General features: G+C 44.0%; 1 protein-coding gene across 1 annotated transcript in view; it reads right to left on the bottom strand.

Moving 5' to 3' along the window:
- The window catches only part of xylt1 (xylosyltransferase I), a 95,450-nt gene extending 71,314 nt beyond the window's left edge, over positions 1-24,136 (bottom strand). The window contains exon 1 of the mRNA XM_080462730.1: positions 23,827-24,136. Coding sequence (XP_080318856.1) covers positions 23,827-24,099 — 273 coding nt within the window. The 5' untranslated portion in view covers positions 24,100-24,136. The remainder of the gene's footprint in view (positions 1-23,826) is intronic.
- Between the last annotated feature and the right edge of the window lie 449 nt (positions 24,137-24,585).

The following is a 24,585-nucleotide window of genomic DNA, read 5'->3' as shown; positions in this document are numbered from 1 at the left end:
TATGGTTAGCTTTGGCAAGTGGTGGAGACTCGCTGACTATTGGTGCAGCCGAAGGACCGGACGGTGAAGGCAGAGTGAGCCAGCCACTGTGGTGCAATGTGTGGCAAATCAAAAGTAGGTAGGAGCTCCACTCCCTCAGTCTGAGAGGAAACTGTTAAAGAGCCACACAGAGCGTCCTCTGTGTGTGTGTGTGTGTGTGTGTGTGTGTGTGTGTGTGTGTGTGTGTGTGTGTGTGTGTGTGTGTGTGTGAGATGCAGCATTGAATACCTTTACTGAGGAGTGTAGGGAGAACTGAGGTTCACTGAGTTCAGTCACACTGAGAATGCAAAGACTCGCGTATACAAATTCCCTGCCCCTGTGAGTCAGGTATTGTGTGAGATTAAACTAAAGGCTATACAATAAAAAATTTAGCACACATAAACCAAATCTGCGGTTAATAACCTCACTGAGCACGCAGACATACAGTACATAAGCTGTGTTTTCATAAAGTCTGGGAACATTGCACCGATTAAAATTCATTTACTTAGGCTTAAAAATTGCCTGAACCTAAATCTTCGAAAACGCATCATTTATGCTTCATCGTTTCAGAAAGGTTCCGAGTTTACATGGTGTCATTTTGAAAATGATGTACATTTAAATGGGAAAAGCAACCACGCTGAGAGAATGTAGTTTTCGTGTTGGGCCACTAGTGGGTGCTCTTTGTTTTTGTAATGACACCACACAGGCATGCCCACCGAGACCAAAAGCTACAATCATTATCAATGGAGGAGGAACCGATGAGGAAGCTGAATTGATATTATGAGTGAATGTAAACTAGAAAACCATCAAGTCCCAGCAGAATATGGACTGGGAGTCATGACACTCCGGAGGCCACCATTGTTGTTGCCCATCTCCTCACCCAGTTGACCATGTGCAGTAGCAGTGTTTCCACCGAAAACATTGCTGTGTAAACGGGGCCCAAGTCTAACTATTCTAGCTATATATTCACTTCAGAGTGTTTCGGGTTAGCAATGATAAATAATGTTCACAAACACAAATAATTCAAATTGACTGCTTGTTTGAATCTAGAGGCTTGTTTGTATTCTAAATAAACGCGCAGGTTTTCATTGTTTCCTCTGTATTCTGAGAGTATTTAATGACAATATTATCACGTAAAGCAAATTCTAATACAAAGTGACAGATCAAGCCTGACGCTTAGGAGTACATACGGAAGCCATATGGGCTTGTCACCACAGTAAAGACAGCTTCTGCGCTAATCACTCCGACATAGCAGATGCACAGACTGAGGCATTATTGGCAAAATTAAAGCTACTTCCCCCCTTTTTTTTCTCAGTGTGAAACAGCTGTCCAAAATTTCAGAGACTAAGCTGGTGAGACGGAGGAGAAACAGGGGAAAGCGGGAGACAGAGAGGGCAACGAGGACTGGAGAAATGGCCGATAGCCACAGCTCAAAGAGAGAGTCTGATCAGATCCCCCAGAGTTGAGGATTAGGTTTCTGATCCAGATTTTAGGCTGGATTTGGAGCTTTTTCCTAAAAACGAGTCCATCGAAAAGTCGGGCTTTTGCTCAGTGATGTCATATTGTTTGTTTGGGCGCATTTGTGGGAAACAAAGAGAGAAAAGTGCTCGTGGCCATCGCTTGGTATTCAGGGGACGCTGCAGCCGGTGCCAGCCACAGAAACAGCGGTTAGCCAGTCCAGCAGCATCAATTTGTCAGCATATCCCAGCAAAAATCCTCTGAGGCCCCCGGGAGCCGAAGCAGGGCACTGGCAAGAGCGCAGAGTGCCTGGGGTGACGCAGCAGGCGCTAAATACACACAGCTGCCCACTGATATGGAAAACACCAAAAGAGAGGCACACGCACTCTAACAGAGACGAGCGTGGGACAAATGTACATATTTCACCTCATTTAGTGTTACAGCGCAGCGGCATGAACCAGCAGCTGCCGTAGAAAAGGGTCAAAGACAGTGTCTGGCGAGCACGGTGCCGGCCGGGACAACATAAGACAATGTATGAGGACATTCAAAGAGGTAAAGCATATCATAACCAAAGTGTCCAACCGCAACACTTACCCTGAACTAACCCGGTAACCCGGTAACCCTCAAACCGAGTTATAATCCTGCAACAGAAACTGAACGGAAGCCTTGAAAATCCTCACTTTAAAGGTCTAAAACTGGCAGCATTCCTCGCACAGATAGGTGCACACGCACAGATTTCACCTCCCCTGACCTTTGGCGTTGAATACCTCGAAGAATTACCACCTCACACGTAACATAAAGGGTCCACACAGCCAGGGGCATCACATCCCTTCATCAATTAAACATAAGTCATGTTATGTGCTGCTGGATTCTCGACATGACATATATACTATCTGCTGTGTGCATGGGCTGTATGGAGCCTGCTAGGAAACCCACAGTTTGAACCAAAGCATTTCTGACACTCGACACAGTGCATTTATAATTCAGCAGATACAGTAGTGTGGCTTCCCACGAGGATCGCGTTCTTACCGCTCCTATCGGTTAAATTAAACACAAGGCTCAATCTGCTGCTGTGTGCACAGTTTTTTTCAGGCTTGGTTCGACTCCTGTGTGATTTCTCTCGTGGACACATGAACGTTTCTATCCAAACCCTCATCGTCCAGACTGAGACCCCTTCAGAGGAGAGTCGAAATCCAAACTGTGAACACCACCTGGACCAACACTGGCGAAAATACCGCAATCTATGGGATAGCTTTAATTCCTGTCACCATATTTACTCATTCACCCAAAGGTGGCATAGCGATGTGGTGAAAACTGGCATCTCATTGCATCGCATTTGTCTCATAATGGTGATTTCATTTGTAATCTTTGACCTCAGCAATGTGTTTCCTACAAAATTCACCCAAACTTCAGGCCCCGTTTACACGTTTTCAAGTGAAAATGCAAAACCTTCAGTGTTTTGAGGGTCTATTTACACAACAATGGCGCTCAGCAGACACTGAAAATGCAACTTTTTGGAAAATGCTCCGACTTGAAACTGAAATTCTGCTGCTGCACATAGGTACAACGGCCGGAGTAAATAGTTCAATAACAGCAGTTTTCCTCCAGAGTGTCATAACTTATTGGTCCGAATTCTCCTGAGACATGGTAGTTTTACAGTGGACAGTCATGGTAATAACAATCCAACTTGGTCGTTTATCCACTAGAATGTCTGTGTGCTCCCATTGTTAATGTTTATAGCGTTTTGTTCTCTGTGTGATTTCATTACAAAAAACTAGACAACAGCTCCCACGAGTGGCCCAACATGAAAACAACATCGTTTTCAGTGTTTAAGCCATTTCCAAATAAACTGATTTTGTTTTCAAAACATTAAAAACGATGCAGGTTAAATGCTTAACAAAAACTTTAAAACCATTTGCTTTTAAAGCTGTCATGTAAACGGGGCCTTACTTACCCGCGAATTATTTAAACTAAAAACCTGAGTTTTGTATCAATCTTCCATCTTTTTTTACGATGAGTCCAAAAGTCTGCAAGAAACAAACTTCATACGGTGAAAGAATAAAGCAAAAAGTTAACACAGATAGAAGTCAAGCAGCTGTATGGTATTCATTATGTACAGAGACAGTCAGAGGCGACTGCAGGGCCGCTTGTGGCCGCACACTGCCAGCAACTTAACGCTGTTTTGGTTGTTCCGAAGCTTCTTTCACGTAATCTATGTCACAAGCCTGTCGTTCACTCAGAGCGAGCACAAAGGACAAGCTGAGGCTTTTTTTCTCTTCGGTCTTGGACCTGGTGAATAGCGTTTAAAGCCTGACGTACGGTATGTGGTGTAGGAGAAACACAATCAGTGTGTCTGGGTGAATTCAAAGAGTTTTGACATGTAATGGAAAAAAAATAACAGAAAAGAGCGGCAGAGCAAGAACAGCAGCCACAATACACTGAAGTGTATGTCAATAGACTGGAGGGACACATTAGATGTGAAGTTCTGGAAAGTAATCTTACTCTTTACTTCTCTATTAGTAACAAAAGCTTGAAAGAGTATTTATCACAACATAAAGGAGTTATCCTAGTCCGACCTGCTTATGTGCTGACAAGGGTATTTTGGTCTTTCCTGTTTACATGCTGACACACTTCAATTATACATCCTCACACACACAAAAAAAAAAAAAAAAAACAGCTCGAAGTCCACTTGCTTGCTTATTCGAGTGCTTTGAACCACATCACATATTCCTCATTAGCAGATGGTGCTCAGCATAATGGAAACTTTTGAACTAACATGGCTGAAATGTGCAAATTCCATCCGCCGATGGGGACGGAGCTGGAGGGGGGCATGTGACGGAGTAGAGCAGGGGTGTCAAACTCAGATCCTCGTGGGCCGCAGCCCTGCACGTTTTCAATGTCTCCCTCCCCTGAATGTCCTGATGGTTCATCACCACATTCAGCACAAAGCCAGATAACGAGCTGCTCATTGCAATCAGCTGTGTTGAAGCTGGGAGACATGCAAAACGTGCAGGGCTGCGGCCCTCGAGGCCTGGAGTTCGACACATGTGGAGTAGAGGATGAAGTATCACTTGTCGCTCTCTTCTGAAAAGCTGCAGTGTCCAAGCAGCCAGAAAGTCCCATTTAATATCGAGCGCTGAAGTAAACCTGGAGTCGATAAGGATCACAAACCTTGACCAAAACAAAGCAAGTCAATGAAGAGTATTGGGACATTTTGGGAAATCTCCGACGTTAATGTCTGTATATCATATGCATAATTGAAGCAATTAGAAAAATCCCTGATTACACTCAATTTTGTGGCCAATTCTGAAAACTGTGGGGTAATGTGCAGTATTTTCAAGTTTTGTTTAGTCTTTTAATCAGGAATCTGCAAAACATGCACATGGTCAAAAAAGTGGGTTTTTTTTTGTGTTTGTTTTTTTGTTTTTCAAATCTACTACTGACATCATAATCCGAATTATGCACGTTTTCAAAATCAGAATTTGTTTGTCTTCTTTGATGTTATTCATTTAGCTTCACAACATTAACTCTCCAACTGTGTTGCAGAAACCCTGGGTGATTATTGTCGGTCTTAAATGAACGGAACTGATGGCAGAAAGCAAGAAAACACTCAAAGCTTTTTGAACTGTTCTGTGATGAGGTGTCGCTTCAACCATCAAGGACTCCAGCTTCTCTTTCACACAGTTTCAAGTCCTTTGTATTACAAAACATCGACTACTTATAACGCACTAATTGAATTAATTTCCACGACTGGGTGATTCTCAAGCATATTCCAGGACTTTTCCTCACTTCGGAAATTTAAAACGACAGCAGTACCTCATTTATGTTCCCAATAATTCAGTCCGAGTCACTGGACTTCTTTAAGATTGGCTACACATTATCGAGTCCTACTATTATGAAAACTCTCCTATAATTCAATGTGTTTTTTAGAACAGAGGAGTCAAACCTTCTTTACGGGATATATAATGCAAAGGATTAAAATAAACATAGTTATTTAAACTATGTTTATTTTAAACCTTTGCATTATATATCCCGTAAAGAATGTTTATATATAAACAGGATATATAATGGGATAAACGGGATATATAATGCAAAGGTTTAAAATAAACATAGTTGTTTAAACTATGTATATTTTAAACCTTTGCATTATATATCCCGTAAAGGTTTAAAATAAACATAGTTTAAATAACTATGTTTATTGTCTAATTAACTATTAACTATTTCCTGTGACTTCTTTTTTAAACTATATGACATTCTGATGCAATAATGTTTTAAAACGAGGTCAATAAGTTATGTATTAATCCTTCTAATGAAGAAATATTTCAGGAATTCAAAAAAAAAAATGCAATATTTACTACAAATGATTATTGCACTATAATAATAATTAAATACCTTCCATAGATGGATTTAAGTAAGATGTCAAACTTTTTCCTTTATACGAAGCATTAGCCCAGCTTCAATAAACCATGAGAAATAAAGTTGAAAACAGAAGCAATAAAGTATATATGTCATACAGCAGGTCCAGCAGGAAAACAAAGGATCATAAGAATGAGGAAATTGTTGCATAATAACTTTGAGAAGCTCATAATCCCCCTGCTCATTAATCTCCATTGTTGCGGCTGGACACAAAGCCAGTGAAAATATAGTCATATTCCTTTGATTATTCTTCCCACCTTACAGCAACACACTCTCATCAGGCAAACAGTTACCAAGTCATTACAGCCCGCCGCTATAGCTGTTAAATTGCAGTCATTTGTGTCTTTTAGGCAAATAGACTTGAGTGCTAAGCAAGCATACGTGCCCTGGCTGAATTCTAATTGCCTTGACCAAATCTCTTTCTCAGCAGTTAAGAAAATTATGTCTGCATACTCTGTATACCTCTGGAGCGCATGCATATATTCAGGAGGCTAATATGAATAAACTCGCACAAGTTGGGCCCGCCGCGCTGCGTACATACACCATCTGCTCATCCTGCTTGTATGGTATGTGGTTGGTGTACTCACGTTTCAGCCTCGGAGAAGCAGCCGAGCTTCATCCGGCGACAACCTCAGAAAGCCTAAAGTATGTCTGAAAGTCACTGAAGAAACTCACTCGACCCTCTGTGGCAGAAATAACAGACATATTAATAATAGAAATCAGATCAACTGAGAACGACATGAAGAGGTTCCTGTAGGCCTCTGAGCCTGAATGGAACCTGAGGACGATGTGAACAGTCAAAGCTATAAGCGCCCCCCACCCCCCCCAATAAAAACTAAAAAAAACTTAGACTGCCGATTTAGATGGGGGACGAGAGAGAGAGAGAGAGAGAAAAAAAAAAAGAGCGGTATTGTTCTTTGTTCCAGCTCACACATAAACACGAGCAGAGTGCTGACACCAATAAGCAGTCAATGATTTTCCTAATGGCCCTCCTCTATAGAAAGGCAATTCTCATGAGGATGGTTAAAGTACTGAAAGCTATGTGTAATCTCCCCCTTCTGCTCACACGCACACGCACACGCACGCACGCACACACACACGCACACACACACGCGCGCGGTCTAAAATCCTTCTTGGCAAGCCCTCACCTCGCTTTAACTTCTTCTTTCTCTCTCCTCAACTGTGTCTAAGTGTCTCCATTAGCCCTCTGTCTCCATTTGTCCTCTTTACATTCATCCGTCTCCTTTTATTCTTAGCAAATTTTCCAACATATTCAGTCCTTCTCTTTCTCTCTCTCTCTCTCTCTCTCTCTCTCTCTCTCTCACACACACAGACACACACACACACACACACACACACACACACACACACACACACACACACACACACACACACACACACACACACACACACACACACACACACACACACACACACACACACCTTTAACAAACTGCTTGCAGGGTAAAACACAGAGGCCTTTATGCCCTGAGAAAGTCTTATGTACATGTAGGAATGCACAAACATGTGAGGAACCGATCGAATGGGAAGGAGAGAGAAACGGAGGTCCGTTAGGTTGAATGTTCAAAATGTTTGAAATTCCAATTTACAAAACCGAAGCTGGTTCGAGAATGTTTTAAGTACCCGTTGGAGCGGCACAGTGTATTTAACAAATATATTAGTTATCGCAGTATCAACACGCGCAATACATGTGCAATGAATTATGTTTCAATGCACTTCCATCCAGTCATGCTTTCCATCCATCTCAAGTTACTCTGCCAGAATCCACATGGGAAAAAAGAACATTTTTAGGACCCAGGTTTAGTTGTTGATGTACATCTCTAATACGTTGTCAATGCCTTCCTGAAGGAAATCCGTCATTACACTCTATTCTTAGCATTTAAATATCGTGGAACGTCCTCTGGTGTGTTGACATCACGGCGCTCACAGAAACTGCCAAACTATCCTGATATTGTACCAAGGATCCCGTTTGAATCTCCAGGGATCTTGATTGGCACTGAAAAAAAAGGATCAACGATCAGTTTCACAACATTTAAAAAGAGTGGTTTAAACACTCTTTTGTTTTTTCAAGAAGTCTGTCTTTTATCAGGCTGAATCGGTCAAATGTTGATTTTTCACTTGAGCAGCTGCGACGCCATCTTTGATATCCCAGAAACCCATGCGCCCAAATTTCTGAAGATGACATCAGTTCGCTAAATACACACACGGTTTAATGGCTATAAATTCCAGTTTGTTTGTAAACAAGTCCACTTTGGTGTGATAGATTTAGGCAAGTGTGGGTTGGAAATATGTAGAAATGAGTGGCGATGGTCATGCATTGGTTTATTCTCTGTGGAGAAGTGATACTTTTATGTGAAGTATATTTTAAAGATTTCTTTCCGGTAGAGTGACTTTAAACAGTTCAGGGTTGTGGGGAACTTCAGCAAAGTATAGCTAGCGAGCGACAACGTTTTCAATTGAAAACGCAAAATATTCTTGGGTGTCCGTTCACACGACAACGGTGGTCGGGGCCTCTGAAAATGCAACTTTTTGACAATGCTCCGACGTCGTCTCCATGGAAACGGTGGAAAAGTTGCTATTGCATGCACGAGGGCGCCGACAATAATAACAAAGAGCGGCCTCTAGAGTCATGACTCCCAGTCCGTATTCTTCTGAGTCTTGGTAAGAAAAAGTCAAAAAAGAAGAAAAGAAAAGAAGAAAACTCTCTGCACATGTGATGGGAAATAAATAAATAAATAAATAAAAAAGAACAATCACCTCTACGTCAGGACCAAGAGAATTAGCAGAACAACAAAAAGGCATTAAGATCATCTACATAAGTATTTATCGTAAACCATATTGTTTTCACATTTCACATTTTGTGGGAGAAAAGCATTGTGCTTAGAGTCACCCATCCTAAAGACATTCTCCTTCACAAGCTCCCTCCTTCTTCTTCTTCCTCCTCCTCCTCCTCCTCGCACACTTTTTTTTTCATACATTGTAATCTCCGTATACCTCTGAGGCATGTTGTCCAATGAAACAGAAAGGAAACTGGGAGCGTAGTTAGAGACAGATGAGGAGGGCCAGCAAAGTGAGAGAAAAAGTAAAAGTGAGAGGAAATGGGAATAAAATAAGTGGAACGAGAGCAATTGACGAGAGAGGGAATCTAGTGAAAGAGTAGGTCAGGCCCAGCCGTGGCGGCGGCGGCGGCGGCGTGGAAGCATCTGCCGAGCGTTGCTGATGTGATGGCATGAAGATGATGGTGTTGATGATTCACCGCTGGTAGGAAATCAGAGAGAAGAACGTATTATTATCACGCGGCTCAATTACACCGCAATTTCTCCCCGGCAGCGACAGCCTCTGCAGGGCTCCTCATTGAAGCTGATTTGGGAGGCCTGCGGCGTCTGGAGGGCCGGCGAAGGACTCAGCGGTGCGGTGAGACATCCCCACTCGAGATGGGAGAAGGAGGCGAGGCGGGAGAGGGGCAACCGAGGAGAGGAGTGCGATGAAGAGCGGCGAGGAAGTAGACAAGGGGAAGGGCGTACAGACGTGACTGTGTTAATGCAGGCGTCGGCGATAAAACCCGGTGCACTGAAAGCCTTCAGCAGAATGACTGCAGGCTGAACAGACAGGACGATAAAGAAAACACCTGTTCAGTGACGAGCACTCCGACTGGTCCTGGTGCTTTAACATGAATACTGAAGAGCAGCTATTCAGCGTGTTTTACAATTGTATTTACGATCAAAGTGTGCATGCGTGCATGGACACTTCAGTGTCGATGCAAACATTTGAGAAACTGAGTGGGTGAGTGTTGGTTTTTGTTTTGTTTTTTTACGGTTTGAGTATTTTATGCTCTTGTACATTCTGTATATGTGCGCCTGTAGCACCAACTTGATGTTAAAGAGTGTGTGGGAGTGTGTACGTGCATGTAGGCCTTTTACGTGGGTGTTTGCATCCAGCAGTGCATCCCTGCTGTCTGCAGAGAAGCTTCAAACATCCTGCGGCTGCTGGGAGGTGAGGCCGGCCTCGGCTGCACTGCCCCAGATTACTCAGAGACAGATTACTCAGAGTGACCTTGATCATAAACCTCGGATTCGCCACATCGTTCGAAGACCAGAAGATGAATGAGGAGTTGGAGGGGTTCCCAACCTGGGGTCCAGGGAACATGAGGGGGGCCGGAGGCTTTGCTCGATCTGAGGTTGTCAAAACTGTAAATGCACATATTAAATTAGACACTTTGCAGAATGAGTGCGTGTGTTTCCGCCAGCGTTTGGCTTCACTGCAAGATTTTGGCAAAGAACTACAACACTGCAAATGAACACCGCTACACGTTTACATAGAAACGGCAGAAATACTGAAATTTTCCATGTCGGACCACTAGTGGGTGCTGTTGTTTGTTTTTGTAATGAAACCACACGCGCATGTATTGTTACTGTCCATCTACTTGCACATGTGCAGGGGAACTCTGCGCTACGGACGTGGTGTGCATGCACAGTAGCAGCATTTCTGCCGTCTTGAAGGAAACAGAAGTGTTTTCAATAAGTTCCACCTTGGGAGGCGTTCTCAAAAAGTTGTATTTTCAGTGGCTCCGAGCACCGTGAGTCATTTACATGGAGATCAAGTGAAAAACGCAACAAAGACAGGGCCCAAGGCGGATTTTAACAAGCTTTGATGACAACTTTAATTGAAGTAGAGCCAGCATGAAATCACTAAATTAAAGTACAGAACAGGACTGATTTATGAGATATGTCTTAATGTTATTATGATCCCAAATGTTAGATAATACAATTCAATTTTTTATGTTTTGAACACTAAATTCAAACATTTTTTTCGCAGAAAATCCATTTGTCAGAAATGATCTTTTCCATCTGAGTTAACCAGTTGGTCGAGTCGGTGTCTGTGCCGTGATTGATAGCGGCATTGTAAATATAAACGGTCACGACAAATCGAGGGCAAACACAACCCGGTTCCCAGTACAGGAGAGCAAAGACGGAGCAGAATTTGCAAGTACATCCACATGCCGTTTAATGTGCTTGAGCAGGGCGCCTAATTAGCGATCTAGGTTGCAAACTGGCATTAGCTGCCGGTTTGTTTGGTTGTTTGTTCAACAAGAGAAGGTACAGGACAAAAACATGTTTGCAAGTCAGACAGGAAGGACACTGCAGCTGGAAAGCAAATGTGGCTGAAATGAGGCTCCACATAAAGTGTGGCTGTCTGCCCCCCTCATGATGGAAAGCTTTCTGCTTTAGTCCTGCAGGTAGAGAGGGAGGTCAAACATGGATCAAACGTTAAGTGATGTCTTGTATTATTAGATAGATAAGGTAAAAGAGAAATTATATGCCACACATATAGGATTATTTCAATTTTTTTTTGCCATTTCACTTTTTTGTAATTTTTCAATACAGTATATCGTTGAAGGTTTACTCATTTTCCTTTACATTGGGGGTTGTTAAACATAAAGCCCGTGGGCCAATACTGGACTGCAAGAGACTTCAATCAGGCCAACAAGCCACCAATTTCAAAGACATTTTTTTCTTTGACAATTTTCTTCAGAGTAGTAGACACAACACAACACTGAGACCTAAAATGAAATATTGGTGACGCTGCCATTAAAGATAGCACTCGCCTCAAAGCCGTGCTGCCAGGGTGAGTTTGGAAAAACATGCATAATGCAACCGGTTATTTTGGGGGGGGGATATTTGACTGAATTTTGCAAATGAAGATTTCCTTAAGATTAACTCTATATCTAGTAGTAGTGGTTTGGTTTTGTGGAAACAGAGACATTTTCATCATGCGTAGTAAGCGCCACAACAAAGAAGAACTTCAAAGTTCAAATTGAAAAATGATTATGGAACTATTTTTCCAGTTTTTCCCTGAACTAAAATGTGTTTAACAGCCCCACTTTTTAGACTTCAATAGTGAAAATATCTTTGAGTGAATACTGATTGCTCCAAACTAGAATTGTCCATTTTACCAGGCGTACAAGTGTTCAAAAAGTTCTACAGTATATAGTAGCACACAAAGACGTATATAATTTACAGTGCATCCCATTTGTATCAGACAGGGATTACATCCAGATGTGAATACTCCAAAGAAGTATCCACACAGAGGATCATATATTCAGAGAATAAGTGAATAACTAAACACCCAGAGTCACAAGTTTTAAATGGAAATGGAGAGTGAGGATTATTGCCTCAACCATCCTTTCCAGTAATCCTAAATCAGAGCTCCTATTTAGCGATGCTTGATAAAACCAGCTTGATCAGTGTCTCGGCACCAGCTTACCTCTAAATCCTAAACTTCTCCGACAGAGAAGAAAATTACAGACCTGATCCGCGAGCGGAGTGGAGACCGTTTGGACTCAGGTTCGTTTCCAGAAACGGTCTCCAACCACATAGTCTCTGCCAGCCGGGCCGAGCTGCACTAACGAGCCTTCAAATCAAACCGGGTTCCCCTGAGGATTACGCCGGGATTTGAGTCGACAACGGATTTGTAGAAGGGATGAGACATTTCTTTTTTTTTTTACCCCCCCCCCCCAACATTTTCTTTCCTCCAGCTTTCTTCTGTCTTCCATATCCCCCCCCCCCCCCCCCCCCCCCTTACTTTCTCTCTTAATCACAGAGACAAGTCTTCTGGGCTGTTGGCATTCAGCTCCAGTGGTGAGAAGTAGAAAAAAGGAGGAGGAGGATGAGGAAGAGGAAGAAAAGCACCGCTGTCAGTTCCTCTCCTCTTGCTCCACAGGACTGGAAGGACAAAAGCTTTCCCTGACAGGCCGGATCGCCCCTATCTCTCTCCAGCCGTCATGTCATCACCCTGCGTCTTCTCCATACTGCCATGTAGTCTTTTCTCTCTCTGTCAGAGCCACCCCCTCCCCTCTCCTGTCTTATTACAATAACACAATACAAGGAGATTAGTGTATGGTGCGTTGAGGAGGAAATAGCGAGGCGGCGGCTCATGCTCGGTGTCATTAGTCTGCGTGGGCGTGATTACATGTTCGTGTGCATTTGCATTTCACATGTAGATCAGTGTGTTGCATGTCAATGTTGCAGCGCTGCAACGATTTGTGAGAAGTGGGCAATCTTCCGTATGCCTCCCCACCGAGAAGGCTGTCAAGTGTTCCCTCACCGAGATGTGACCATTATGGTTGAAAGACAAACGCACTCCGTACTGTCTCTAATGATCCCCTACAGAAGTCAATCCGTGTGCAATACTGCAGGGGTTGCGATAGAGATGCCATACGCGAAGTACACGCCGCAATCAGGGCTGAAATTCAGCAAAAACAGAGAGGATGTATAGCTGCCACTACAGGCAGTTTCTCATCATGTCAAATCTACTAGCCTGACAGCCAACACTATAAGAGGGAAATTCACTTACACTCGTTATAGATGGACGACACAATCGTCCCCCGAAATAAAAGTCCCGACAGAGTATGTGCATCAAAACCCCGAGAGTACAGTATATATAGCGCCACACTTTCACAATTTATTGCCACTCTACTGGCTATGAATAAAGATTGGAGGTTGTATTTTAGCTGCAGTGATTTCCATGTTTCATGCTCATAAGAAATCACCACATTCAAAATTGCACAGACTGAATAAGTCAGCTTAAAAATCTCGATTTGTCAGGCACAGTGATAATTTAAACCGTACTTATTTAAATGTAGCTTTAAATCATGATCTGAAAGCTCCAGCACACTTGGTTTTTGATATTGATGGGATACTCCAGTCATGTCATATTGCACTTTTACAAACTTGTTTGGTCTGTTGGTGTCGTTTTTTTGAGTCTGGGACTTGAAGCTTTTATTTTCTGGGTGGAAAACTTCCCTTCCCTGTCTGTTTTTAAAACACACCTCAAAACCCACCTTTTCTCTTTGGCCTTCGACGCCATGTAAGCTGTTGACTTTTTAATCTATACAGTTAGTACCCATTTTTTTTATGTATTTTATAATACCCAAGTTTTTATTCCTTTCCATTTGTTTAAGCAGTGTTTGGTTTGTCTGTATCTTTTAGCTATTTTATATAAACGTGTATAAATGTATTTTTAAATCTTATTTATTCTTTGTACGTTGGGCCACTGTGGTGTCTTTAAATGTGCTATATAAATATAGGTTGGATTGGATATTTCTGTCAGAGCGTGTGTGTGTGTGTGTGTGTGTGTGTGTGTGTGTGTGTGTGTGTGTGTGTGTGTGTGTGTGTGTGTGTGTGTGTGTGTGTGTGTGTGAGTGGTGGCCTTGAGATGGACTGGCAACCCGTCCAGGATGTCCTCTGCCTTGATCCCACTGTCAGCTGGGATCGGCTCAAGCTCGTGACCCTACGGTGGTACAAAAGAAGGATGGATGGAAAGATACGTATCTGGCTAGAAGAAGCCGGGATATCCTTATTTAAAGTCCCTCGTGTAAGCTGCTGTTTTATTATAGAATTATGGGTAATACAAGAAAAGTCATCAAAATGATGACTACGGACATGTTTAGGGTCACAGCAAAGAGTTCTTAGAAGAAGTGTCTTAGGTGAACCTTTGCAACACACACACACACACACACACACACACACACACACACACACACACACACACACACACACACACACACACACACACACACACACACACACACACACACACACACACACAACCATTTTTATTGGATTAGTTGTTTCTCTCTAACCTCCAGGGGGCCGGTCCGGGACAACCGGGGATAAAGTGTCTGCACTGACTGCCTGGTAGTTTTAGATTAAATTAAAGGTTCTCCTTGGTTTGTAAAGCTCTTGAAGGACTAACATGTGAGCCATGAGGTCGTCTGGAAGCAGTCGTTCATTCAGATCAAAAGCCAGAACAGAAACACAGTTGTTATCTCACATATCCGATATGGTTTTAGGTGTCACATTTATCATTACAGAGGATATGGAGGGATGTTGTTGTGTTTCTGATATAATGTATTTTGTATGCGAAAAAACGAACTAAACAAATTTGCACAGTATTTTTTGGTATGAAAAGTGCTTTAAAAAGTTTGATTTATTGATTAATATCATTCAACTCCCGGTGACACTTTAATCAATATGTAGAGCTTTAAGGTCTGCAGCTGGAAAGCTCCCAGGGAACAGCGTTGTTGATTAAATCGGTATTCTCTCCACTCCCACTGGTGCGTGGTTACACACAACATTAAGTTTGCTCAAACCGAAGACAAGAGCACAACAAAGACGGAGGAATTTAATAAATCTATCTTTGTCAAACTGGTTTCATTCATGTAGAAAAGCATCACTCAGAAGGAGAGACAGACTAAGAAGATACGTTTCAGGGGCTTTTTATTCAGTTTGAACGGAGCTCTGACAAATATGCTTCATGCTTGAACTTCAAAACAAAAAAGCCAATCATGGCTAGTTAAATCCTTTGGTATTTGAACTTAAGGACCCAATTATCACTCGTATTTGTAATTAACCCCAATGACTTAGCAAAACTGCAACCACTTCATTAAGGACAAGCTCTAAGAGCGAGTCTTTCATGCTTTATTAATAACATATAAGAAAAAAAAAATCACATTGTAAGGCTAAATTGGTCCCATTAAAATTCACCAAAATGTTGCTCTTCATTGAGTGGTTTAATGTGACCATGATCAATGTAGCATAATGTGGCTCAGCTGCAGTGTCTAATAGTAGTTGGCAGTAATCTCTTTCCACAAAATACAGCGGATCTATTTAAAGGGATAACCCTGAAGCTCCCAAACAGCCGGGGAGTTGAGTGATTGGCCTTATAACCTCTCCATATGGTCCAAACCTGTGTTTCTGTGTGTGTGTGTGCATGTTTTTCAGCCTGGCACTAAATATCAACATGGATACCGAACTTGAGATAAAACTAATTCACCCCCCCCCCCCCAGCCTCGCCTCCCTATCTCCCCCTCCCTGCCTCCCTGTCTCCCTCTGTCTCTCTCTCAGGGCTGTCTGCTAAGCCTCTTACCTATGGGATTATTGGCAACGCTAGGTATTATATAGCTTCATTCATCTGGATGATGCGTTATTAATGTGTTGGGGAATGAAACCATCTGTAACAGCAGCAGAGGATGATGGGAGGATGAGGAGAAGATGAGGGGGGGGCAGTCTCACAGAGGCGGGAGAGATGGCTCTGTGTGTGTGTGTGTGTGTGTGTGTGTGTGTGTGTGTGTGTGTTGTTTGTGTGTGTGTGTGTGTGTGGGGGGGGGGGGGGGGGGGGGGGGGGGACACACATAGTGGTGCAACTCTAATTGGGGGGTATTGGTAAGCTTTGAGCAGACTTGACAGGAGAGAGAAGAAGTGCAGTTACGATCTTTGATTTTGCAGTTTCACAGATGAGGCGCACAAAGGCATCAAGCTGAGCTCAAGGCGCACACAGGCACGCAGACCGATACACAGCCTAATGTGTTGTTCAGGGGGGAAAAATGTGCATCACTCCGTGAGCGTGCTGTCAAAAAGACGCCCAAGATGATCTCCGCTCTTGTTTCTGTGTGTTTTCTTCCCTTCGAAATTAAAAAAAAAAGACAACAAACAAGACGCGAGCGTTCAAGTGTCAGGTTAATACAATGTTAGTGTGTTGTGTTTAACATGATACCTGTCCAAGGTGTGCATGGCAGCACAGAACATGGATGGATGACTGGGCCCAAGTGAGAATTTATATATGAATTATGAATTGGACAATTTAAAAAGAATCCAGTTCTGCAAAGTGTAATTACGAGCAGTACAATTCTCCTGTTAGTATTTTAGTACTCTGACATGGCAGGACTACTGCAGCCAAAAAATAAATGCTTTTGCTTTTTTGTTTCAGAAAAGTTGTGTTCACACAGCAACATTTTGAAAACACCGCTAGTGGGTACTATTATTTGATTCCATAATGAAACCAGGGAACAACACGCAATAAACATTAACAATGGGAGAACATGGACATTTGTATGGACAGACGAGACGTCTGCATTGTGTGCATTTGCAGCAGCAAAGGAGAGAAGGAGCCCAAGCGTTTTCGAAAAGTTGCACTTTGGGAGCCATTCTCAAATAGTTGTGTTTTCAGTGGCTCAAAGCAGCTTTGTCATGTAAACAGACACCCAAAACAAAAGCAACAAAAGACTTTTCACTTGTAAACACCATGTAAACAGGGCCGAAGAGGAGAGCTGCCATGTCCTCCCATCAACAGATAAGTCCAGGAGGACCCCTGCGTTTATCTGTTGGTTTGTCCACCAGTATTTGGCTTCCCTGTAATGTTCTGGGCAATCATAGAATGTAAAGGTGGGCCACAGAATTATTAGGACAATGCAACATCAAAAAGTCTCAATCCCACAGAGTCCAACGATATTTTCAAAAGCGTCATCATGCAGCTCTTTTAACAATGCAAATGATGTGATCAAATTCACTAATTCCCCTTGTCTCCTGTCGTCTGGACCGTGTCGGTGGTCATGCGTCCATAAAGTTTTCCCACATCCTGCCAAAGTTGCCTGGACAGAGAAGGTTTCTGCTGAGTTTTTACCTGAAAATAGCCTGACACAACTATTGGGGCAAAATATCATTACATAACAAACTGTACGCGTTGTTCTGTTGAAGCCTCAGCACAACGTTTGCTATTAACTTAATGCCACAGTTGGGCATTTGCCTCTATTAAATATAATCTGATAATGGAACTTACACCACAATCATCTCCAATGCAGGAATCAGCATAATTGACAGGACTGTGTGAGTCACGGCACTGAGTTTTCTGTTCCTGAGTGTAAGTGGAGCATCTGTATTGTTGTGACACCTGATGAGGAGTTGAATGGGTATTCTTCCTGTACACCGCGTCAGCAAAGAAGCGGAAGAAAACAATGTGAGACAAGGAGAAAGAGAGAGAGAGAGAGAGAGAGAGAGAGAGAGAGAGAGAGAGAGAGAGAGAGAGAGAGAGAGAGAGAGAGAGAGAGAGAGAGAGAGTTTTGCTGGAAGCAGATTGCATGTATACCAGAGTGAAGCGGTACATTCAGCACCTGTGCTGGAAGGAGTTTTTAACAGGGAAGTCCCTCTTGGTAACGGTGTACGAGCTGTTCCACATACCCAAACTGTGGGCTTACAAACTATACCACATATAATCTAAAGTTTCAGGAATCCATACCAGCACCACTGACGTTTTGCACATTACCAGGAATCGGCTTAGTGAAATAACATGACAGGGTTTTAACGGCGCTGCACTGTGATAATGATAAAAAAAAAAAAGTTTTTTCTCATTGCAGCGCGATGTCATGTGTACAAATTACACTTCAACATCAAAAGTGTCTCAGGTTTGGGATGTGCTTCTTTTAAAGTCTGAGGCGCAAACATCTTCCCTATGATTGGAATATGTTGCCACCTCTGAAACCGCTAAACAGCACTTTAAAAAAAAAAAAAAAAAAAAAAAAACGAGGTCTCTGTGTGCAAAATTCACAATGACAGATAGATCGACTGATGAGCAGGCTGTACTTTACTTTTCCCTCATTGCAGGTTTTACACAATAGCAATTTATAGGTGTAAGGACGGGGGACATTTAGAATTTTAAATCACACAGTGTATCTTCTGGCCAACTGTGGACTGTAATTACCTGCGTGCAAAGGTCTGTTTAAAGAAGAATAACTCACACTCCAAGACAATTTACTTTTTGGGGAATGCCAATTTAACTGCCAATTACCGCCGCAAAAAGTGACTTTGATACTCTGATACAAAATCCGACACTGACGGTGGCTGGCGCGCGGTTGGTTAGACGGCGCAAGAGGTGACACTGCCAAGAACACAAAGTGAGAAAGGATTGAATTTGAAACGTGTGAAAGGTGAGAAAAGAGGATTTATTACAAGGAGAATGGAAGACTTGACAAAAGAGAGTGCTGACCCCAAAAAGAAATTTCACCGCGGAAAATGTCAGCGCGAACAAAAGCACGCTTTTGTATAACTCTTTGAAATATGCAGCCCATGTTAGGTCCGTCACTTACTGGACCGAACAATTCAGCCGCAGCGTATCCAGCATGATCTTCAAACTGCTTTTGCAGAACCAGCAGTCGGTTGTCATTTGGAAAATGCAACGTCACGATGGTTATTTATCCGTAGGACTAAATCCAAGTCGTGGAAAACTTTGTATAATTACTCTCCAGTCAGCTGTTTGTTGCGAGGAAAACAAAAGAAAACAATAGCACAATAGAATCAATTTGAGGGAGGGCAGCGGGGTCCAAAACGCAGGAGATCCGACAGATTGAGCGTTTACTGAATTTGCTCTTCCCACTACTACAAGTCACGGATTGTTACACTCTCACATTGTGAGTTTTCAGCATGGAAGATTTTTCTTTATGGTGACATGGAAATTACTTTCTGACACACGAGCATTTCTCTACTGAAGACTCAATTCAGCTGCTCGCATTTCACAGAAGCGTCATCACAGGAAACCATCGCAACTAGGCTACATGGACTCGCCTGTTCTAAATACTGGAGGTTTTAAATACCTTTTCTGCTGAGGGGAAGGACTTGAACCAGGTTCCACACCCTCAAGGTCAAGACTTAACAGGATGCACCACCAATGGGGGAACCGGCATGTCTCTTATACATAAATAATAACAATCCTGTGATCAAACAGACCATTATAAAGGGAATACTTGATCACCATGTCTGAGGTTGGAGTTGACACGACATCCCAAATACAAAAAAAACAACTAACAAAGGCTTCAAACACACGTACTAATCTAAGTCAGACCCCTGACGCAGTTTTCTCACCGACAACACAAATCAGAAAAGCATTACTCATACTTCTCTCTGGGTGTGTGTGGGGGTCTGGAGCTACGATTGTGAGCGTATGTGGGTGTGTTTGCGAGGAGAGGCTTCCCTGCTTCTACGTACGCACACGGTTTTGGTGTGCCCGCACGTGCACATCTGTCGCGTGGTCCAGAATCTGTTCACGCGCGCTCATTCGGCAGACTTGTCATCCTCGTGGGCACAAAAAAAAAAAAAATCAAGTTGGAAGTCAGTTTGTGAAATCATAAAAATGTTCAGGTGAGGACTTGTTTTAGTGTTGTGTCAAGGTTAGAGCACATTTATGTGAGATGGGAGTTATGATGGAGGTTAAAGTAACTGCGTAGGAAATGAAATGAAATGAAATGAGTGTAAGTCAATGTAATGTCCCCAGAGGGTGATGAATACAAAACGTGTGTGTGTGTGTGCGTGTGTGCGTGCGTGTGTGCGTGCGTGCGTGAGTCAGCTCTGTGATCTCGGACACAGTGGGATGAATCACTTTGTGGTTGTGGTGGTGGTTGGAGAATAGTTGGTAGCGACAATGGATCCGAGCAGAGCTCCTAAATATAACACATATGTACAGTTCAGTCTGACGGTTTGCCGTACCAGAGCTCCGGCTCAACAACCATCTGGGTGTTTGTGAGGATTTTTATTTTTCCTTTTTAAAACCCATTAATGTTAGGTTATGCAGCTTACACTTTCATTAAGCCATCCATCGTCTATAGCCACTTTATCCAACATGAATCATGGAAGGCTGGAGTCTTTTCTGGATGCCAGCACTGGATTTCTCCTCTGGGTCAAATGTAAACAAAAAGCTTGTTTTAGATCAAAAAAATGACAAAAGAATAATTATATGTATTTTTCAAAATGAGTCCCTTTTTAGATTCACTAAGGGCCCATTTATTCTGCAGTACTTGTATTGTATTGTATTGTTTTGTACTTCTTCAAAGGTAAAAATAAAATAAAATATGAATGTAAAAATAATATGAATATAAAAAACGATAACGTTTTTTGCAATCTGGGTTTCTGATTACAAGACAACAGTGGCACTAAAAACACAACTTTTTGAAAACGGCTCCCAAGGTGGAAGTTTTTAAAGAACGCTCGGGTCCTGTCGCCATGGAAATGAGCGAAAATGGGACTTTCTGGAAACTGCTTCTGCGCATGCACACGAGTTAATCAATGTCCTGCACATGTGTATGTCGATGGACAATAACAAACATGGCGTCCTCCAGTCCATTAAGTTTTATCGTGCACGCTGGTTGTGTTACAGTTGAGTCACCTGTAATAGCATCCAATTCGTCATCTGTCCATACGAATGTCGAGTACTCATTAGGGACTCGTGTTTGGGACTACAATACCAGACTTTTCTTCTCTAATTTCTCAAAATGTACAAGCTTTTCCCTCAATTACAGATTTTACTATTTAAATATCTCTGTCGGAAAATCCGAACGTGTCAGCGTGAGAAAATCTCCGTGGAACGTCTCGGTAATACAACTCGGTATGTAATAACTTGTGGTGGAGCAGGTCATATGTCATCACAATGCTGTGGAAGCATGTCGGGAAACAGTAAAACGCACATCGCCAGATGGTTTGTAAGGCCATGTCTGACATAGAAATCCATTAGGAAAACGTCAGGGAGCAGAGGGAAAAAAAAGTGTACATCAGAGGTAATGTTACGTGTATTACCGTGACTAATGGGAAAACTCTTTACAACATGTGTGAGTCGGACACCCGCTGGGCACATGGGTATCATGATAGTATATGACTACCGCAGCAGATGGAAAGAAAACACCGACAACCAGATGTGAAGCTGGAAGCCAGACGCTTCTCAAAGCTTGACTCATCCTGATGCTGGAAGTAGGTTGAGGTTGTTCTGGCACAATGAGAGATTTCCACATCCATCATCAGATCTATTAAGACTAATAAGTCATCGTAAAAATGTGCAAACTGACGATGGCGAAGCAGAAACAGGTCGCCAAAGCTTGTGAGAAAAGACTAACTCACAGCTGAGACAACATCACCCAGGCAGATACACGAGGTAGTGGAGATGTGAACATCAAGCTGTGCTGTCTGGTGGACAAGAGGATAAAACAGCAGCATTTCCCTGAAGAGACACAACAGGAGAAAACCACTAACGACAACTGTAGCTCCTGCCTGCTGGGGTGGCACAGCCCGAGCTATGCATAACGCTGCCATCCAACATCCGTTATCACATAGAGAACTCTGCTATTGTCATACTGTGGCTTCCGGCTCGTTCTATTCTGGATCAAAGTGCTACTGTCCCCTCTCTCGCAGACACGGTGCCTCATATAGCATCAGTTGGCGCTTATGCGTCACCCTGAGGCTGGACAACTCCGCCACGCCAAGTCACACACAAACACAGCGCACACAGGGTGAAGGAAAGAGTGAAAACGCAGTGATTAACCAGTCTGTGTGTGTGTGTGTGTGTGTGTGTGTGTGTGTGTGTGTGTGTGTGTGTGTGTGTGTGTGTGTGTGTGTGTGTGTGTGTGTGTGTGTGTGTGTGTGTGTGTGTGTGTGTGTGTGTGTGTGTGTGTGTGTGTGTGTGTGTGTGTGTTGCTGAGGGCGACCGGTTGAATTTTAAGAGTCCGGCGGCCACAGCAGTGCAGAGCGAGAGTCGACAATCTGACAGGCAGGCAGCAGGCGAGCTGACTGGCTGGTGGACTGACTGGCATACACGGGCTGTGTGAGGCGCCTCCAGGCGATAAGCCCGTCTTTAAAAGGTCATGTGCGCAGATCCACTGTGTGTTTTATTAGTGATTTTGGACAAATCTGTGTTGATGCGGCATGAAAAGGTTCTGGCATGACTGATCCCGAGCTCCTGTTAGGTGTTTCAGGAACAACACAGCAACTACGCACAAAGAGAAGCAACAACAACACCCTGTGTGCTCCAATGGAGACTCACTATGAAGCCAAACACGCCGCTCGGAAATTACAGTGATGTTTTGTTATAGGATCCTCCATCTGTCAGGAAATAGACAAGCGGATCAAATATAACCCGTCCTTGGTGTGACTTTGTGCTGCGGAGATGCCGGCAGGTGGGACACCCGGTCCCGCCAGACGAAGTGAGCGAATCGCTGTAAAATCTGCGGCGGAGACAGATGATACAGTGCACGGCCCCGACTGACTGACTGTCACACAGTGTATCGTACTACATCAAAGCCGGTTATCTACTGGTTGCATGGTGGCTGAAGAGCAGGCTCCACTTGAATGGCTGGCAGCTTTATGGAGGGGGAGCTGCCGCAAGCCTGCCAGGAACAACCGCGTCCAACTTCTTTAGGGGCAGCAGAGCTGCTTGAGAGACCACGCGCCTAAGAAGCTCAGTTTTTGAGAATTTAATTCCTGACGTCAGGTTGTGAAAATTAAGCTCATGCTGTGTGTGGAAGCTCTGCACAAATACAAAAAACCTGCTGGTTGTTTCAGTCTCGGTCTGTAGGATCTAGGTAGAACTATTTTGATTTCCGGGAGCTACTTTTTTTTTAATCTTTCAAAGAGAAATGTATATTATGACTCCAACCTCAGAATGGGTACAGTTCCAGAGGCTATATTCAATATAATTTATGAATTATGAATATAATTTAGTCATTGTGTGCATAAGATGTTGCTCGTGCAGTTCTGAGGACTGTTTTGTCTTCATTTCTGAGCAGCAGCTCTCTTGTTTGATGATGGTGTCACTACCAATAAAACTATTATGCTCTCACAAACAAGCAGACGACTCTGATCTTTGTGCACTCATCAAAAACTACTCTGCAAATTAGGTTGCGCTTGAATTTGGCTCAGACAGTGGTGCTGAGCCATGCAGCCACTGGAGTTGACTTGAGATGGTTTTACCAAATAGACCGTGACAGGTAAAGACTACAACCCCGGGACGCGCTCTGCTCTCCAGGCATGTCCGCCGGGGCTGCCTCTTAAAAGGCTTCGATGCTCTCATTGTGCCCGGGAGTCCACATTTAATCCCCGGGGCTCTGGCGTTTTTTGAGCGGGTCTGGATGCGGGGAGCGTCTCATTGAAACGGCGCATCAGCGAGGCGCGCGAGCCGAGGATGCGCGTCTTCTCCCGGCTGTGCTCCGCGGGCTCGCCTCGCTCCAGACATCCACACGATCACACGCGATCGTTCGGAGGGCCCCGGAAAATAAAACCGGAGGTGTTCCGAGTGCCAGACGGCGTGTCAGCGGCGGCGTCTTACCGGCTGCTGGATGTGTCGAGACGTCCCCCTCCCCGGCGGGGGGAGATGCTGCGGCGGCCGCCGCTGGAAATAGTCGCTGCCAGCGGCTTTGTCGCCCGCGACCCGGTCCCTCTTCTCCCGCACGCCGGAGCGGCCGCTCTCCCGGTCCTCGCCGGAGTCGAGGGTGCTGAAGTTCCACACAATCAGCGTCTGCACCAGCAGCACCGTGAGGGCTGCGATCAGGGCGGACCGCGACCGGCGGGCCAACCTGCGAGCGCACGAGCCGCCGACCATGTTCGCACCGCGGCTGCACGGAGCTGGAAGCAGCGGCGTCTGTGGCGGTGCGCAGCGTGGCGCGGCGGGAGGAAGGAGTGGAAGTGGAGAGGGAGAGAGGGAGGACGGGGAGGTGGAGGTGGTGGTGGTGGTAGAGGATGAGGAGGAGGAGAGGAGGGGGAGGAGGGAGGGAGGGGAGGAGGAGCGTGGAGAGGGAGAGACAGAGGGCCACCGTGTGGTGATGTGCAGAAAGAGACAGGATGCTCCAGGCGTCACTCTCCTCTCTCCCCTCTTCTCTCCTTCTCTCAGAGAAATAACGGGTCTAACTTTTCATCTCTCAGAGAAGGAATCCTGATAATAGACCGAGCACCTGCAAACGCTGAGGTGTCCGCCATCATTATTATAAAGCATAAAATAGCAGCATTAGGTGGCCTCCAGGGGCTCTTCACAGACACTTAACTGATCCCAGCATCCTGGCTCCCCTGATAGCCCTGTGTTATTGCCTCC

This window comes from Lipophrys pholis (assembly GCF_963383615.2).
Source record: "Lipophrys pholis genome assembly, chromosome: 5".
Taxonomy (NCBI): Eukaryota; Metazoa; Chordata; class Actinopteri; order Blenniiformes; family Blenniidae; genus Lipophrys; species Lipophrys pholis.
The sequence above is the reverse complement of the archived record's forward strand: the minus strand, read 5'-3'. Positions and strand labels throughout refer to the sequence as shown.